The following is a 19,919-nucleotide window of genomic DNA, read 5'->3' as shown; positions in this document are numbered from 1 at the left end:
TGGGGCGCGAATTTTGCGACAGTGGGGGGAGCGGTGGAGGGTGGCGGCGGCAGTGGCAACTTTTGCGGCAAAGCTCGGGCCGGGGCTTGCTTGACGGCGGTGTTGGCGGAGGCCCCGCCCGAGGCGGCAGGAACCTGGAGGGAGGCGGAGGAATATGTCCGAGAGGGAAGTGTCGACAGCGCCGGCGGGAACCGACATGCCTTCGGCCAAGAAACAGAAGCTGAGTAGCGACGAGAACAGCAACCCGGATCTCTCTGGAGATGAGAATGTGAGTGCAGCCCCTAGCAGTCACGCGACTCCGGAGTAGAAGTTTTAAGTTCTTTTAAAACTGTAGGAGCGGGGGCGGGCGGGCGACTGTGGGGGGAGGGAGAGGTGTCACCCTGTACTCGGGAAAACGCGGGCGTGCTGGAGAAAATTGAACTTGTCTCTGGGGGGATTTTGAGCTGGGGCTGAGAACGGGCAGAAACTTGGTGAAGGAGAGGGATTTAAATGGTTACAGGGGTCTGAGAGGTCTCTTTTGAGTTCCTTTTACATGTGATGCAGAAGTGTTTGAGTCTTTGGGGGATATAGGGAAGATTCCGGATCTGAGATTCATGTAGGTTTAAAAGGCATGTTAGAGATTTTCCTAAGAGTTGAAAGGAAGAGGCTGAGTCTGTTAGGCACCCCTTTCAAGGAGTTTAGGGTCTGTGCCACCCTTAGATACCAATAGAAACTCCAGGATGGAAAGTATAGATCTTTGACATAGGGGTTTAGATGACTTTATTAAAGGAGATCTTGTGGCTGCCTCTGCCCTGTCCGTGGAGGTGGGGTGTGCCCGAGTGTCGCCTTTTCTGTAAAGGCATAATTGAGAGGGTCTTCTTCTGACTAGGAGGGGAACCAAGTTTGAGTTAGGTATGGGTGGGGGTAGTTTCTCCTTTGGCAGTTTGTAAAGGGAACGACCTGGAAGATTTTAGGCAACCGTGGTAAAGACAGATTTATTTAGATAAAGGTTAAACGGAGTGTGAGGATTAAATGAGGTAATATAAGTAAAGTGGTTAAGGAGTATCTCTCCCATAATAAATAGTACACAAATGTTTGTTAATTATTTATAATAATTACCGTTACTTATTTTGTGATCATACAGAGTTATATTTCTGGCCCTTTCATATGCTTAATAATCGGGCAAAATATAATGAAAATGTGAAACCTGCTTAGAGTGAGGAAAAATTCAGGGGACAAAATAAAGTGAAAGCTTATTTTCTTTTTTGTAGACCCCTGAAGGGAATATATTCTTTGGTACCTTCTGAAGCAATTCAAAACCAAATGACTGGATTAGCTTTTTGTTTTGTTTCCTCCAAATAGGGGACAGAGATTTTAAACTTTTTTTTGGTGTTTATGCTTGGACCCCTCAATGAAGCCTGTGGAGTCTTCCCAAAATAACATTTTTAAATGTACGAAATACAGTATATGGGGTTACAAAACATGATCAATTATAAAATTGTATAATATATTTTTTTAGGACCAGGGGGATAGCTCAGTTGTAGAGCACTTGCCTAGCATGTGGGAGGCCCTGGGTTCCATGGGATTGGGGGGTGTGGGATCAGATTTAATAATATATATTTCTTTTAACAACAGAATATAGCATTGGATTTGAGGGTAGTGACAGGCTTATTTTTCAAGATCCATAGCAACTGTAATACAGGTTGGCATTCCTGATCTGAAAATGCAAAATCTGAAATGCAGAAAAACCAACGAGGGTAGTCATTTTACTCTAGAGGAAGGGAATAATGATAAGGTCAAAAGCAGGTAGGGGAAGAATGGGTTTTTTGAGTTGAAATTTGTTTTTGGCACTCAAAATGTTTAGAATTTTGGAACTTTTAACATTTTTGGGTTAGGAATGTTCAAATGGTAAAGTATATGCAAATATTCTAAAATCTGAAACACTTTTGGTCCTATGCATTTTGGATAGGACCAAAAGTGTTTAACTTAACTTTAACAGTGTGATATAGAAATATCCAATTTCCGGGCTGGGGTTGTGGCTCAGTGGTAGGGTATTTACTCGCCTACATGGGTGAGGCACTGGATTTGAGCCTCAGCACCATGTAAATGTAAAATAAAGATATTGTGTCCACCTTAAAAAAACAACTAAAAAATAAATATTAAAAAAAGAAATATCTAATTTCTATTAGTGACAGAGTCATAACTATGCTAACATTGGCATCTATATTACCTCCATTATAACAGAAGGAAGTGTAAAATTTCAAAGTGCTGGAAATTAAGATGTAATTTTTTCCCCCGCTTGAATTCACAGACCTTCTGAATTCCATACAACACAGAGTAGAGAACATTTTATAAAAATAAGTTCCAGAAAAACTAACAAGGACAGTGGTTTTACTCTATAGGGAGGGAATAATAACAAGACCAAAAGCAGGTGGGGGAAGAAAGTGTTTTTGAGTTGGAGTTAGGTAACCTGAGCAGCTAACACTCTTTAAAAAGTTATTAAAAGAATTGAAGAACATATTTGAGATTTATTGTATATATTTTCTGTCATTTTATCAAACTTTTTAAGATCAGATGACTGTAAAGTAGTTAGTGTCTGAAAGATTATTAATGGTTATTGTGGTTAACGATACCAGAAGGCCTAATCTGGAGGCTTGCCCTTTGCTAGAGTAATGGGACAAGATTAAGGGACAAATTATTATTCCAGAGTCTGTTTTCTTGTTGGGCATTGTCATTCTGCACTTTGAGGAAGGAGTAGGGTGGGAGTCAGCCTGAGTACATATTAAACAAAGATTTTATTTTAATTTAAAGACAAAATGAAAGCATTTTGTTTCTGTTTAATTCCATCTTGCCTTTGGAGGAGATAGATGGGTAAATTAAGCGGTCAAGAGATAAAATATGCAGTGTGACAATGTTTTTGTATGGCCTCTTGACTAATGGCTCAGTGTTTAGCCAAAATAAAAAGAAGTTGTGTTATTTTGTTCTGTGGTGCTGGGTGTTGAACCCAGGGCCTCATGCATGCTAGGCAAGCACTCTACCACTAAGCCACATTCCCAACTCCTGAGTTTGTTCGTTTTCTTTCATTTCTCTTCTGTTAAAAGGTAATTTTTCAGAAAAAAGTGTGTGAACATGGTTAATATTTTTATTTTACTCACTTGAAGGAAATTAGGTAAATGTTATAACTTGTAAACCAAAAAAGTCCAAACAGTACAAATTTATATAAAATAAAGAAATGAAGGGATGAATTGCAAATGGAGAGAAAATATTTTTTACACTAACGGAAAGGGAATTATACTGAATTTATTCTGTGGTGACAAAATTTGCATGTCTAGCAGTTATCTATAATTTAAAAAGAATTGCAAAAATACTTAAAAGACAGTGAGGAAGACTGTAATCTGATAATTTGGAACTATAAGCATGGTTTTTCATTGATACATTTTTCTATCCTGGATTTTTAACTATGTAAATACAACTGACAAGTGGGGAGAATAGGACAGACATAAAAAACATTTCAAGCTAGGAACCCAACTTTAAAATTTTACATTTTCTATTTCCATAATGTTTAATTGCACTCACATTAAACTACAGTTCAAATATTTGTTGAGCACTTTGTGCCACCTGTCTCCATCCATTTTTTTTATGCTAGATAATTAGTATTTTCCAGAATAGGGTATTTTTTAAAAATGCATTTCATTTTGGAGTCATATGAAGTTTGAAATCCCCAGGAAATATATTGTTATTTTCAAGTGAGTTAATATGATTTTTTTTTACTATGCCTTTTGATACTTCAGTTAATTTTAACCTTCTGTAATATAAACCAGCTTTAGGAAGCAGTAATTTAGAAATAGACCCTAAAGGCAATGTTTTTTAGACTATTCTAGCAGATGTTAGTAGGCACTTGAAGAAAGAAAGATCAAAACAAAACAAAACAAACTTTCCCTTGAATGAATTTAGGGTCATAGATGTAAATAAATCATCTTATTCCTAAGGAGACATTGGAATCCAAGAAGGTAGTGAAATTCTCTTGAGATTAAAGGGCCTTTAGTATGTCTTCTGTACCAGAGATAAGAAATAAATTAGAAGAATTTTTAGGATTTCTGCATTCATTTCTGTATTTGGAAGGATTTTACTTTTAACTATTGTCTTCAGAGTTCTGATTATGTTAGGACTATGAGGCACATTTTATTTACAAATAGCCATTTGAAGCCATTGAGACTTTAAATTCTGAATAGTTTGTTGTCAATATACAGCATATGAATATCGGGACTTGTAAAAACTACATCAAAGTGGAAGCATTAACACTTTGGCCTCAAATGGCCACCTACCTCCATGCTCCAAACTGAGTAACAAGCAAGGAAATTATAAAGACATGTAGATCAGTCAGATTTAGTAGTCACAGTTTTAGGGTGGAATCCCAGCAACCCTAACTAATGAGAACAGTTAGGCTTTCTCAACACCTCCTTATCTAACAAGTGCCCTAAAGATTAAATGATCCCATGCATTAAAGTAGCTGGTGTAGGTCAGTACCTTATTATGTAAAGGCAATATTACTTTTCCATTATCAATCTGATTAGTATTTTGTTTTCATTTTTGCTGAAATATAAAAATACCTACAAAAATTCTGATGTTTTGTATCCTTATTTGAAGACAGAAATACATTTTTTCTTTCTTTCTTTTTTTTTTTTTTTGCAGACTTTTAGGTCCATTAGATCTTTCCAGTATAAAGTCACTTGCCTGAAAATATCACTGTCTCATGTAATTTTTCTTAATTTACTGTTTATAGGATGATGCTGTCAGTATAGAAAGTGGTACAAACACTGAACGCCCTGATACACCTACAAATACACCAAATGCACCTGGAAGGAAAAGTTGGGGAAAGGGAAAATGGAAGTCGAAGAAATGCAAATATTCTTTCAAATGTGTAAACAGTCTCAAGGTATGTTCAGAAAGACAGATTTTTTGGGCTGAATGTTAGGCTTTCGAATTATTTCTCAATGGCATTTTATATTCAAGATACTCTTTTAAGTTTAAAATATTTTAAAGTTAGAGGGTTTTTAAGGTTTGTTTTTTTTTATTATTTGAGGTTCAAATAGCATAATACAATCTCCCACATTCAGCTTTTTGGCTTTGTTTTTTATTTTAATTTAAATGTGTAATACTGAGTATTGCAGGTGGTTTTGCTTTATTGTTTGTTAATTCAAATAAAATATTTTAGGAAATGTAACTCTTTATGTTCTGGTAAACCTTAAAAAACATGAGCTACTTCTGGCACCAGTTATTAAAAAGAGCTGAATGTTACCCATTAACTAAGAAGTATAAATTGAAACAGACGTCTTACTTTGTACAGTTTTTTTTTTTTTTTTTATCTTTTTGTCCTTTGCTTTATTTAGATTTGTCTTAAAAGGAAAAGGTGTGCAATTTTAAAAACTTTTCAGTAGTCAATATTTGGGGAAAATAAGAGTTTAGGGTTATTTAAATTACTGCCTCAGTAACATTTACTTTATAAAAAGGATTACTGATGTTTATTTTAAATGTTTTCTGATGTATTTCCACTTTGTGTTTTTTATTTTTTAAGTTTAAAGTTATTTTTCCTGAAGGAAAATAAACATTATGTTACTTCATATATATGTGTTTAAATGTAGATAGCTAATTATACTTTTAGGTAAAGGCTTAGGAGAGCTTAAGAAGCTGTGGCTACATGATGTCTTCCTGTCTGTAGCAAAAATTAAGTGCTTAGTGTGTAAAAGAGAAATTAATCTCAGCCTCTCAAAAAAGTGTCTGTTAAAATATTACGATAATATTTTATTAGCTTAAGAGTTAGTTACTATATCTGGAAGATATTTTTAACTGCCTTTAAATAATTCAAAAGCCTAAAGCTGTGGCTTTTCAAATGATAAGAAAATGAAAGTTGTTAAATTTTAAAGTGAAAACAGTACCTTCCAGTAAACTTGAAATTTAGTGTTAAATGCCAGGAGATTGCCAGTAAAGTCCTAAAACTGAAAAATAACCATGTAAACAAAAGTGAGTTAATCTTATGATCTATCTGTTTGTATGTCTCTGAAGGTATAGTCCATTTACTCCCACGGCCCTCACTCTTCAGGTATTCTTTTCATTATAAAATTCCTGGAATGTTTTTCTTTAAAGACCCAAATTCAAAATTATTTAAAATTGTTTATATAGAGTTAATAGAAAGCAGTAATTTAAATAGAGTTTTGATAATGTTTCACTTTACAAAGGAAAATTTAAGCCTAGTAAAATTTAGTGATTGCCAAAAAGTTATATTATCTCTATAAAGCCATTTGTTGGTTTCCTCTTTTGGAAAAATAAATTTATCCTCATGACCCAATATGTTAAATATGTCTATCAAAATTTACCGAATGTATTGTGATTCGGGAAAAAACGATTCGAGTTAAAGAAAATGAAAGGTACATATCAAAGTTTTTTTATAGACAAATAATTGTAACCTAAATAAATGTTACTGAGGCAGTGATCAAAGTCTTTGATTGTTATAAAATTTTATCATATACAGTATATAAAGATGTGAAAACTGGTCTAGTCAAGATTTTTTAATTTTATCGTCAAAAGTCAGCTTATGTATGATTCACAAAAATAACAAATTATATTTTAGAGAAAGGGTAAAGGTTAGTTCACTATCTTTTTTTATTTCTAAGAGACACTGTTGAATTTTTATTTCATGATTATTTTATAGGAAGATCATAACCAACCATTGTTTGGAGTTCAGTTTAACTGGCACAGTAAAGAAGGAGATCCATTAGTCTTTGCAACTGTAGGAAGCAACAGAGTGAGTGTTATGGGGTCTTTTTGGCCCTCAGCTTGATTATTGGATTTGTTATTATAGAATGATTTTGAACTAAATTTTGTGTTTAACAATATGATTTAACAATGGTTTAACAATATGATTCTTTTATCTAACAGTAAAACTTTCTAGAAATTGTCAATTTAAAACTAATATTTATTATTGGAAAATACATTTATTACTAAAGTAGGTCATCAAACAGGTTTTATATTTCTTCATAAATATTTTGGGTGATTGAAAGAACTAACTTCTCTCTTGCTGTGTGTGTGTGTGTGTGTGTGTGTCCATGTGTGCATGTGCATTTGTATGTGTGGTGTGGGGATTTGTATGTGTGTGTGATGTGGTGCTGGGGATTGAAACCAGGGCCTCACGCATGCTAGGCAAGTACTCTATTGCTGCACTATGTCTTCAGCTCTGTTTTAAAATTTTGAGACAGTGTCTTGCTAAGTTGCCTAGGCAGGCCTCAGACTTTTGGTCCTCCTGCCTCAGCCTGTGGAGTATGTGGAATTTATAGACCTATGCTACCACATTTGACTACTTTTCTCTTTTTTTAAAGTTATTTTGTTATTTATGAATTGAATTGGATGAGAAATTTGTGATTTTTTTAAAAAAATAATTAATTGCTCTATAAATGAAAGCATAAAGCCAGTGGATTTAAATAACAGTTTTGCAAGTGTTTTAATTATTTGCAATAAATATCTGAGTTTGCTATTTATTTTCTTACTAATTTATTTTGTGGTGCTAGGGATCCAGCTCAGAGCGTTGAGCATGCTACGCAGTACTTTACCATTGAGTTTGCTTTTAAGAAAGCCAGTTATCTTAAATTGAGAGAAATGGGTGAAAAGAGCAATGCTGGCACATTTTAACATAAACCATCACTTAACTTTTTTTTTTTTTTTTTAAGTACTGTGGATTGAACTCAGGGGCGTTTGACCACTGAGCCACATCCCCAGCCCCATTTTGTATTTTATTTAGAGACAGAATCTCACTGAGTTGCTTAGTGCCTCACTTTTGCTGAGGCTGGCTTTGAACTTGCAATCCTCCTGCCTCAGCCTCCCAAGCTGCTGGGATTATAGGCACACACCATGGCATCAACAACATTTTTTTTTTTTTTTAATAGTTGTAGATGGGCAGAATGCCTTTATTTTATGTGGTGCTAAGGATCAAACTCAGTGCCTCACATATGCCAAGCATGTGCTTTGCCACTGAGCTACAGCCGCATCCTCTAACGTTTTAATTAAATAAGGGGCTAAATTAATTAGCTGGGTTGCAAAGATGTACTCATTCTATTCATTTCTAACTAGAATTTCCAGGGAGTCCTCACAGGTTTTCTTTTAAAAATTGAAATCATCTCAAGGAAAAATTTTCCTCTTTAAGTCTATAAGTAGCTAACATTTTGGTTATCCATTAATACTGTGGTGGGAATTAAGATGAATAGCATAGAAATAGATTGATGTGTTCAGAAAAAGAAATAGGAAGAAAATAGACTAATTGGATATGGACTGTTGACAAGTCACTTACTCTATCTACCCTTAGCTCAAAAAAGGAAAGAAATGAATCTGAGATGTTCATTAGTCATTTAATTGAGTAAAATGACATCTTATGTGTTTTTAGTAATTGTGTTAAAATTCATTGAGAGTTGTAATTTTTAATGTTCACTACTTGTTTTCTATATTTTTGATTCCTTGTATTAATATTTTTTGTTTTAGTAAGTTAACTTGATAACAGGGAAATTGTCTGTTCAGTATTCTTCAAACATCAGCCATTCTGGGCTGAGTCCTTCCAGTTCTTTTTTTCTAAAAAATAAATTTTGACTTGAGGAAGTTTTAATTACATTAAGACTCTGGTGCTCGGGCTGGGGTTGTGGCTCAGTGGTAGAGCACTCGCCTTGCATGTGCAAGGCCCTGGGTTCGATTCTCAGCACCACATAAAAATAAATAAAATAAAGGTATTGTGTCCACCTACATCTAAAAAATTTTTTGAAAGTACTTGAAAGTTACTAGTGAAGTTGATAACATGGGATAACAGCTTTTCTTAGGGTTCAGCCAAACATAGGTTGTATGATATGTAGTCTTCCTATAGTTGTTTAGTTCTCATACTCTTTGAAAATAACAATCAGAGGAAAAGTGTAGTTTCAAGAAAGATTTTCTAACTGGCTTGAACCCATTAATTAAATTTGAATCCACTTTTAAGATATCCCCATAAACCTACCATTATAATTCTTCAACTTGGCCACGATAGTAGTAGAATTGGTATAATTTCTGCTCAAGTATGCTAATTGCAGTGTTCTAAGCTTTCTAAGAAAAAGAATCATTTAAAAATGACATTGAAGCGTATTATATATAGTTTATTGAATTCTAAAAAGTCCTGCCATTAGGATTTTTTTAAAAGAAGAAAGGGAAAACAATTATCTTTTAAGATATAATTAACAACCACATGAAGATTAGTTTTTAGATTATGATCTAGGGGAGATTATTTTATGAATTTAATAGTGGTAAATGATGTATAGGATCTTCATAGTATATGCTACTATTAAATTTTAATAGATTTTTGCTAATGTGACTAAGGTATAAGAAAAATGGGAAAAATAATACAAGGGGGACAAATGAATGACAGTAGAGGGGGCAGAGAGAGAAGAGGGGAGGGGAGGGGAGGGGAGGGGGGATAGTAGAGGATAGGAAAGGCAGCAGAACACAACAGACACTAGTATGGCAATATGTAAATCAATGGATGTGTAACTGATGTGATTCTGCAATCTGTATATGGGGTAAAAATGGGAGCTCATAACCCACTTGAATCAAAGTGTGAAATATGATATATCAAGAACTATGTAATGTTTTGAACAACCAACAATAAAAAATTAAAAAAAAAAATAATTAAATTTTATTTTTAAAACTCAAAAAAAAAAAAAGAAAAATGGAACAAATTTTATAAAAATTTTTAAAGTTGTATATATTGCTATATTTTAAATTTTGGAATATGAATCAAATGAAAAGGGCTACCATACAAGGAAAAGCAATTCATTGTTAGCAAATTGTAGACTTTTTTATGTTAATAACTGCCTATAACTACATAAAGTCTTTTTAAAATTTTTTTTAACTGATACAAAAAAGCACAAAAATTATACATATTTATTGGGTATCAGCTGATGTGTTGGTACATGTATACATTGTATACTCTTTAATCATGGTAAATGTATCTGTTTCTGAATATTTGTTATTTCTTTATGGTGCCAAAGACTTTTGTTATGGATTTAAATAAAGGATGATAAACCACAATTACTTTGGGTGTTCAACTTTATTCACTTTGAGAGGTTGGTGCAATTATAAGGATGAAGAATACATTTAAATGATGGGAAATAAAATATTTGTAAAATATTATAAAATTATAAATATAATTTATAAATTAGTAAATAGAAACATTACTAGAATATTTTATACTCTGGATATTATGTAAAACGTGTTAGGCTTTATAATGATTTTCATAAATTTATAAGTTTAAAGGAGCTATTTTTAGGGCAATAGTTTCTGTAGAGTCTTTAAGATAATATTGTGATTAGAATGTTTAGAAGCTAAAGAGTGTGTTTCTGTATTTGAGATGAAATTTACTTTATTTTTGTTTTCATTAGGTTACATTATATGAATGTCATTCACAAGGTGAAATCCGGTTATTGCAGTCTTATGTGGATGCTGATGTATCCTTTCCTGGGTTTTAGTATCTTTGGTCAAAGACATTAATTTTCAATAAATAAACCAAAACTTTTCTAAATTAATTCCCTTAAATTACTGTCCTTTCTTTTTTTTAATTAAATTTATTTTTTTAGTTGTTGATAGGCCTTTTTAAAAAAATTTGTTTATATGCAGTGCTGAGAATCGAACCCAGTACCTCACACATGCCTGACAAATGTGCTACTGCTGAGCCCCAGTCCCAGCCCCAAGTTACTGTCCTTTCTTTAGCCAATGTTATTCCTTCACTGTCATTGTCACCCAATAGAATCTTGGTATCTGATTTTCCTGATCCTCAGAATCAGACTGGAGAAAGGAATGTTAAAAATCTGGTAATAGAAAATATTAGCTGAGACTAGGACTAGCTAAAACTTCTTGTTTCTTTGACTTTGCCTAGAATTTTTAAATTTCAGCATAGTTTTAATAATGAACTTGAGTTGATCAGAAGCTGTAACTGTCAGTCATTCCAAGTATTGGATCAACAAAAGGTTAGATGGAAAAAATAACATGCTCTGCTTAGGAAATAAAATATTACAAAACACGAGTTATCGAATAAAAGGAAAATTTAAAAGGCAGAGGATTAGGTAGAGCAGTAAAAGCTTCTTCCAGATCCATTTGAAAAACCAAGCAAACAAGATAAAGACAGTCTTCTCTATGTGATAATGGAAAGAAGTATTGCTAGTTGGGGAAGATCTCACACAGAAAAAGTGGAAAGTGGAATATTTATTGTTATTTGGAGATGGACAGAACTATCAAGATAGAGGGTCAGCAAAGTAGAGCCTACAGCTTGGCCTAGTTTTGTAAATAAAATTTTATTGGTACACAACTATGCCCACTTGTTAACATTTTGTCTGTAGCTGTTTTGGCACTACAGTGACACTATAAGAACAGAGTTATACAAACAGCTAAATAATAAATACAGTTGAGTGAAGGGACTAGTTTTGTTTACTCATTTGGCATGGATTTTAGACCTAAAATTACCATTTTATAAATTTGGTTGTATAATAAAAAATCAGAACTTATATGTCAAAAACTATACCGGTTTTGCCGGGCTCAGTGGCGCATGCCTATAATCCCAGCAGCTCGGGAGGCTGAGGCAGGAGGATCACGAGTTCAAAGACAGCCTCAGCGATGGTGAGGCGCTAAGCAACTCAATGAGACCCTGTCTGTCTAAATATTCCACTTTCCACTTTTTCTGTGTGAGATCTTCCCCAACTAGCAATACTTCTTTCCATTATCACAAAATACTAAATAGGGCTGGGGATGTGGCTCAGTGGTTGAGTGCCCCTGAGTTCAATCCCTGGTACACCCTCCCCTCCCCCTGTAAAAAAAAAAATACAGCAGTGTTTTGAGAGGATTCTACATATTACAATTATTAACATATTTATTTCAAAAATATATTTCTTAACTGTGGCATTTTTTAGGCTGATGAAAACTTTTACACTTGTGCATGGACCTATGATAGCAATACAAGCCATCCTTTGCTGGCGGTAGCTGGATCGAGAGGCATAATAAGGATAATTAATCCTATAACAATGCAATGTATAAAGGTGGGTTTTTTGGCTAAATTGCATATTTTGAATGTACATTGGTGAAAACATACTGTTTTCAATGTAAAATTAATCTAATCAGTGACTGCAAAATTTACAATTTGTGCATTGTTTATTGCTTTCTTTAGACAAATCTTTTTGAGTCCTTTGTGAAAGTTGTGTAATTAAATTGAGGAATAAGTGGGAAAAATGTTAATATTTGTAATGCTTTCTTTCTTTTCTTCTTTGGCAGAGATTAAACCTAGGGGTGACATCCCTGAGCTACATCCCATTGCTTTTTATGCTTTATTTTGAGACAGGGTCTTGTCAAATTGCTTAGGGCCTAACAAAGTTGCTGAGTCTGGCCTCTGAACTTGCTATCCTCCTGCCTCCCAAATCACTGGGATTACAGGGGTATGCCACCACCAGGCTTGTAGTGCTTTTATTTTAAAATAATTTCCCTCCTTGCCTTTCTTTTGAGAGGCTTTCAATGGACAAATACCAGGTTTTGCAAGACACCCAAACTGGGAGTTGTAGATTGAAGGATACCTTGTGATTAACTGAATGGTAAAGCCTAGGAAGATGATATGGAGACTGGTTTAATTAACTGTTTTTAACCCTGGGGGCACATTAAATTACCTAAGGATCTTTTAAATGAGTCTTTGCTAATCCAGTCCTATCAGAACATCTTCAAGTGAGACTTGAGCATCTTTTTCCCCCTTCAGTCTGCAGGAAAATTTTAATTTGTAGCTAAGGTTGAAAACCACTACTTTAATGAGTAAAACTATTTTTCCATTTTCTTAAGACTTATAAAAAAATTTACTGATTTTCGAGATATGAAATTTGAAATATTTTAAATTTATTGTAGCACTATGTTGGCCATGGAAATGCCATCAATGAGCTGAAATTCCACCCAAGAGATCCAAATCTTCTCCTGTCAGTAAGTAAAGGTAAGAGAAGCAAATGTTTCTTTAGTCTTATTTCTTCGGAAATAACAATTTTAAAGTGTAGGCCACTTCCTTTCTGCGCTCACACTTGTGGTGGAGGCAGCTAGTGCGCTTCAACGTGCAGGATGATGCTGGTGAGTTCGTGGACCTGTACATGCCACAGAAATGCTTCACCAGTAGCTGCATCATTGGTGCCAAGGACCACGTGTCCATCCAGATGAATGTGGCCAAGGTGGAGAGGGTCACCAGCAGGTTTAATGGCCCGTTTAAAACCTATGCTATCTGCGGGGTCATTCTGTAACAATAAATTTTTATAAAATCTTAGGCTACGTTAGTATTTCACAAACCAAGAATTAAAGAAAGGAACGGTGAAATGTACTTATGGCATTGACATCAGACTTTAATAAAATAATTGGTACTGACAATGAAGTGGACAATCACTGTTTTTTTTTTAATTTTCGAAGATTGTTGTATAAAGGATTCTTTGTAGAATTCCATAAAATTCTTATTACTCCAGCATAAACTTTTAAGAATATTTTCTATGAAGATAAAGCTTTGTATTGCTCTTATGCTTATGCTGACATTATAAGTTTATTCTGGGTCTAAACAGGCCACTTAATCATTCTAAATTATTTCTGAGCTTTCCAAAATGAATTAGGTTGTGTTGTTTCTATTTTTCATTGCCTTCTTTTATGCTTCTACTTATTCTAGTCAAGTTTTTTCTTAGGCATTTCAGTCCTCAAATTAAAACTTGGACTGGGAATGTAGCTCAGTGATAGTGTTATAGGAAAGCAGCGAGTTGAAACTCCAAATCTCAGTTCTTGTGTTCTGACATAACAAAATTTAAAATCAGACACCAAAAGCTATTCAAGAGGACTTTAAAGAGAAAGTAGGTGAAATTAAAGTAAATAAATAAGCAAAGTGAAAGTTAAAGCAGAGAGCACTCTTACAATGAGACACTGGGGCATCTGAGCAGAGAATGATAAAAGGAGACAATGCTGTCTACAAATTTATTAGTGTTTGATGTTTACCAGAATTAGAGACCACTCTGTACTCTTTGCCAATCAGGTGTTCAACTTCTTTCAGGTAGTGGAGGGTTTTTTTTTTTTTTTTTTTTTTTGTGTGTGTGTGTGTGTGTGTTGCTGGGGATTTAACCCAGGGCCTTGTGCATGCAAGGCAAGCACTCTACCAACTGAGCTACATCCCCAGTCCCAAGGCAGTGGAGTTTTTGATCTTAGTTGCTCATCTCTGGAACTGTCATGGTGGCCATCCTATTTAGGGGGGCTTCATCTACAAGTCAATCCCATGTTGATATCGGCACTGGGGTCAGTAGCTGGTCAGAAGTTACCTTAGTGCGCCTATTTTACTAAAGGAAACTTTCTTCCCAGATAGATGAAGACACCTATAGCCATAATTCCTAGCTTCACATCACCATCAATGGACCCTGTCAAGTCCCATTAATCCTTTCTTTTGACATATTTCCCATTAGCTCCTTTGCTTCTGTTTATTATCTGCAAATTAACTACCACACTTTTCTTTCTCATCTACTTTGAAATAGTTTAAAGAAGGACCTAAAGTAATTTAAGGAACACTTGTGACCTTGCCATGCATTTCACTGCTCATTGGTGGCTACTACCTAACATTAGGGCATGCCTAGCATGTGTAATGCTGTGGGGTTGATTCCCTAGAAACAAAAAAACTCCCATATGAAAATTGTGTCAATTTTTTTCTGTAAATATTGAGGCTGAAGTTAAAATGACTACGACCAGGTCAGGCATGGTGGTGTAAGTCTGTAATCCCAGCAGCTCAGTAGTCTGAGTGAGGCAAGAGGATCATGAGTTCAAAGCCAGCCTCAGCAATTTAGCTGTTTTACAGCAATATTAATATATAAGCAATTCAGCAAGACCCTGTCTTGAAATATATAAAAAGGGATGGGGATTTGTCTCAGTGGTTAACCACCCCTGAGTTCAATCCTCTATATTAAAAAAAAAAAAAAGAAAAAGAAAATTACCACTAGGAAAAGATGTTATTTTTGTCCCCTGGTGACAGTAATTGAGCTCAAATATTCCTGTACAGCTGAGTAGACTAATTCTTCTCCTCGTTTAAATATCACAATTTTTAACCCTGGTCTTTCCCTATTGTATGAGCAAGAATGTTTTTAAAAAGCATACAGCCTTGGGCTGAGGTTGTGGCTCAGTAGTAGAGTGCTTGCACAGTACATGTGAGGCACTGGATTGGATCCTCAGTACCTCATAAAATAAGTAAACAAAATAATGGCATCGTGTTCATCTATATAGCTTTTAAAAAAAAAAGCATACAACCTTTTCAAGCTGAGTAGAAATTTTACTATAAATGATGCCATCAAGAAAGTGAAAAGACAACCTATGAATGGGAGAAAATATATGTCATGAGCATATGAGCTCTTACAGCTCAACAATAAATAGACAACCCAGTTAAAAATGGACAAAAGTTCCAAATAAACATGTCTCCAGAAAACACACACAAATGTCCAATAAACAGATTAAAAGATGTTCACCATTATTAATCACTAAGGAAATTGAAATCAAAAGCACAATGAGAACCATTTCACAGATAGTTAGGGTAGCTATAATAAAAAAGGCAGATAGGTATTGATTGAGATGTGGAGAAATTATAACATGATCAAACATTGCTGGTTGGAATGTAAAATGTAACCATTTTGTAAAACAAGCTAGCAGGTCCTTAACATTAAACATAAAATTATGAATTGTAGGTAGGGGTGTGGGTTTGCTTGTGCATGTGCACATACTTGTACTAGTGAAAAACATTTGTATACTCAAAAACTTGTACATGATTGGAATCAAGAAATCAGTTTTATAGCAATGTTAATTTCTCAATGTACTATTGCCTCCTGGTGGTAATTATATAGTATGTTAATACTCATTTACAATATGAGTATTGTTATATTTCAAGCTCTACGTGGCATGTCTTTTGCTATATATTTTTAAAACTTTTTATATATACATGACAGTAGAATGCATTTTGACATTATACATACATGGAGTGTAACTTCTCTAATTAGAATCCCATCTTGTGGTTGTACATGATGTGGAGTTTCACTGGTGCTTGCTATACATTCTTTATTGTTTAATAGAATAAGTTGGGACGGGGCAGGGGGTAGTATATTTCAGTGATAGAGGGCTGGCCTAGTATACGCAAGGCCCTGGGTTTGGTACTCGGGGCTGCAAAAAAATGAAATAAAAGAAGTTGTTCAAATTACAGTTATGTAATTTTCAAAGGAAAACTGTCATACTATACAATCGTGTTACAATGCATATTGTTTTCAGTCATTTTTGGCTTTCTGTAGAAATCTTATAAATCTGTTCAATCCCTTTTGATTTGTTAATATGAGTGTGGTGAAGGGAAGAGCTAGTACCTTATTCTGTGGTGTAGTATAAAATTATGTTAAATCTCTGTTTTAATCTCAAAAGTATCTCTCCATCAAATTAGGATATTATTTAAAGAAACTTATTTGACATAAATAAGCTTAAAATATTTTTAAGATTACATAATTTAAAAATTTGTCTAGTTAATACTATAAATGTTATAGATATTTTAAGTTGCTATATAATATGGATTTCATTATTAGTCTTTACTGTGTGTAACTTAAGTCTAAACTTTTATAGTGTTTGCTTCTCTAAGGAGGTGCTGAAAAAGTTCACAGTAAATGAATGATAAAAGTTCATCTTAATTTTTTGTATGTTTACACTAGATCATGCTTTACGATTATGGAATATCCAAACGGACACTCTGGTGGCAATATTTGGAGGTGTAGAAGGGCACAGAGATGAAGTCCTAAGTGCTGTAAGTTGAAAGCTATAGGACAGTAAAGTTCAGGTTTATAAGCTGTGAACAATCCCCATGGAACTCTGTTCTTAATAGAAAGCATATGTTTGTTTCATACAGCCTGCCAGGCAGGCATTTTATTTATTGAACATGTAAGATTTTAATCTTACTGGTGAAGGAATAGAGCAAGAGTTTTTTTGGTGTTTGTTTTTTAAAATTACCTGTAGTTTTTCTTACCAGTGCCTAGATTCTCATGTAAGAATAATATGAATTTATTCCTTTCTATCTTTAATCTAAAATCACCCCAAAAAAGGTAACCTTTTTCTTTTTCCTGTTTCTTAATTACTGAAGGAACACATTACACTAGTTAAGAAACATTTTCTTGTTTGGCACTGTAGTGCACACCTATAATCCCAGCAACTAAGGAGGCTGAGATGAGATTGCTGGTTCAAGGCCATCCTCGGCAACTTAGAACCTGTCTCAAAATTAAAAGGACTGGATGTATGGCTCAGTGATAGGGGGCTTCTGGGTCCAATCCAGAGTACTGCAGAAAATGAAAAACTATATTTTCCCTTTTTCTTTGAAGTAAGTTGTCTACTTTTTAGAAAGCGTTTTATTGTGCTCACACTAAGTTTAAGGTGACTTTTTTCCAACTCTCATGTTTTTTTCCCTTTATTCACTTAAAAAGTTAATTCTAACACCAATATAACTTTGAAATGTTTTGATTTACTAGTATAAAATAAAATCTGAGTTGTTTAAGGACTCTTAGGTTCAAATTCAGATATCAATTGAATTTCTTGATTGGATTTGGACAAGAAAAGCAATGAAACTTCAGCTTTTTGTGTCATAAAATAATAATTTTACCTCAGCACTCAATATATACCTTGAAAATCAAGCAAAGGGAATACTTTAATATAATGGAATAAATAAAAGTAAAATACACATAATTTACTTTCTGGCCTTCCATATTATAAGAACTCATTTACTCTGGTGACAAACCAAATAAAACTTTAAATCTTGGAAGTAGTAAACTGTGATTTATGGATTACATAGATGAAAAACAAAATGGAGTTAGTGTTTTGATTTGAAATACAATTTTCACTGTGTTAGGTGAAAATTGGGCAAATACAATTTGTGATGGTAATTTTTATACTTAATTTAAACTTTTCTGTTTTACATATAGGATTATGACCTTTTGGGTGAAAAAATAATGTCCTGTGGTATGGATCACTCCCTTAAACTTTGGAGAATCAATTCAAAGAGAATGATGAATGCAATTAAGGAATCTTATGATTATAACCCCAATAAAACTAACAGGTAACAGTTAATATGCTTTATTGTGCTGTTGAATAAATGTGTTTTACTTTTTCCCTGAATTGTTCAATAAATCCCCAACTCTAAGTTTAGAAGGCCTTTTAATAACCTTTAGGTATAATTTATCTGCCATAAAATTCACCCCTTTTAAATGGAAACCTTTTATTTTTAATGCTTATGGCTCAGTTTTTACAATCCCTTTAGAACTGTTTTTGCCTTCATTTAGTAGCATATTTTACTGATTTTTATTTAGCTATGCATATACTTAACCTTTTAAATTTACACATATAACAGTTTTTAAAAAATATTTTTTAGATGTTGTTATTCATTTGTACGTGGTGCTGAGAATCTAACCTACAGTGCCTTATGCATGCTAGGCAAGTGCTGTTCCACTGAGCCACAACCCCAGCCCCACATATTAACAGTATTAATAGAATAAAGTAAAAGACACATCAGTAAGTTCTAATTCAAGATAATAGAATGTATTTAAAAAGAATAATGATAATATAACTTTTTTTTTTTTTTAATGAATCTCACTTCATTAAATAGAGGAAATTTAAATTCAGAAGTCTTGTTCCATGATACTGTGTGGTGGGCAATTTTTTTTTTTTTAAATATTTATTCTTAAGTTTTAGGTGGACACAATATCTTTATTTTACATTTGTGTGGTGCTGAGGATCGAACCCAGTGCCTCGTGCATGTTAGGCGAGCACTTTACCACTGAGCCACAACCCTAGCCCCGTGGTGGGCAATTTTGTAACTTCCTTGTGTTTTTGAAATGTCTCAGTTTTGGAAATGCCTGAATTCTTAATGCAGCTAACTTTTTTAAGCATTACATGAGGCTATCATTAACACTTTCATTTTAAACATATGTTTACATATACTAACTTTGCCTTTTTGTTTAAGCAAAGAGCTAGAGGTTATCTTCTGGTTTGCAAACTATATTAATAATAGTTAAATTTGTAAGCTACATTTGAGTACACTCATCAAACCCTAGTGACCTTTAAGAATAAATACAACTTTCAGAATTCTACTTTAAAAGAGCACAGACTAATATGGTGTTGAATTTGTATTTTGAAATTATTTTGTATATTTTTGAAATAAATACAAATTATATTTCTTAGTTTACAGAAAATAATATTGAGTTGTGCTGGTTTTCTCCTTGAAGGAGTTTAATCATAAGACTTTTAATATGTACTTGACTTAAAGGCATTTAATGTAATTGTGTAACAGTTAAAAATTTATGTCCAATCATCAATAACATTTGAATGTTTTAACAAATTCCCAGAATTTGAATTGGAAGCATTATACCAGATAATACAGCCCAACATGCTTTTTACATATGAGGGCAAATGTAAGAAGAGAACATGTCAATTGACTAAGACAATTAATTCATGATGTGTAATTCTATAATTATTTCAGTATAAAAACCGGCTCTTGGGGTTGGGGAAGCAGTCACTGGTAAAGTACTTGCCTAGCATATATGAATTCTGGGTTCTATACGTAGCACAACAAAAACACACAAAACTGAATTATTTACTAGATTAGAAATATTAGGTGTAGTATTAAAACCAGTAACTTCAGAATTGGTAGCAGCTTATCTTATTCATTGTCTTCTTGGAAGTGTCTTTAAGGGAAGAAATGGAGTCACATTTTAGTTTCCTAAATATAGAAATTATTTGGAAAGGTCTTTATCAGATTTCTGCAAGGCTTTTTCAGAAATTATTTCTTGAGGCAGGACTGTAAATTTATTTGTAGCTGACTTTGAGATGATGTTTCATTG

The 19,919-nt window shown here is 33.7% G+C and overlaps 1 protein-coding gene across 3 annotated transcripts in view; it reads left to right on the top strand.

Annotated features, from left to right (window-relative positions):
- Window positions 1–2: 2 nt before the first annotated feature.
- Eed (embryonic ectoderm development) overlaps window positions 3–19,919 on the top strand; it is a 30,538-nt gene continuing 10,621 nt past the window's right edge. For 2 of the 3 annotated variants that reach the window (XM_015477332.2, XM_048787947.1), the window contains exons 1-8: window positions 9–268; window positions 4,763–4,915; window positions 6,689–6,781; window positions 10,425–10,490; window positions 11,946–12,071; window positions 12,919–13,000; window positions 16,749–16,840; window positions 18,006–18,139. In XM_015477332.2, coding sequence (XP_015332818.1) covers window positions 155–268; window positions 4,763–4,915; window positions 6,689–6,781; window positions 10,425–10,490; window positions 11,946–12,071; window positions 12,919–13,000; window positions 16,749–16,840; window positions 18,006–18,139 — 860 coding nt within the window. In that variant the 5' untranslated portion in view covers window positions 9–154. Of the gene's footprint in view, window positions 269–4,762; window positions 4,916–6,688; window positions 6,782–10,424; window positions 10,491–11,945; window positions 12,072–12,918; window positions 13,001–16,748; window positions 16,841–18,005; window positions 18,140–19,919 lie in introns of all 3 variants that reach the window. The other variant, XM_015477333.1, reaches the window with a different exon arrangement.

This window comes from Marmota marmota, unplaced genomic scaffold, assembly GCF_001458135.2.
Source record: "Marmota marmota marmota unplaced genomic scaffold, marMar, whole genome shotgun sequence".
NCBI classification, from domain to species: Eukaryota; Metazoa; Chordata; class Mammalia; order Rodentia; family Sciuridae; genus Marmota; species Marmota marmota.
The sequence above is the reverse complement of the archived record's forward strand: the minus strand, read 5'-3'. Positions and strand labels throughout refer to the sequence as shown.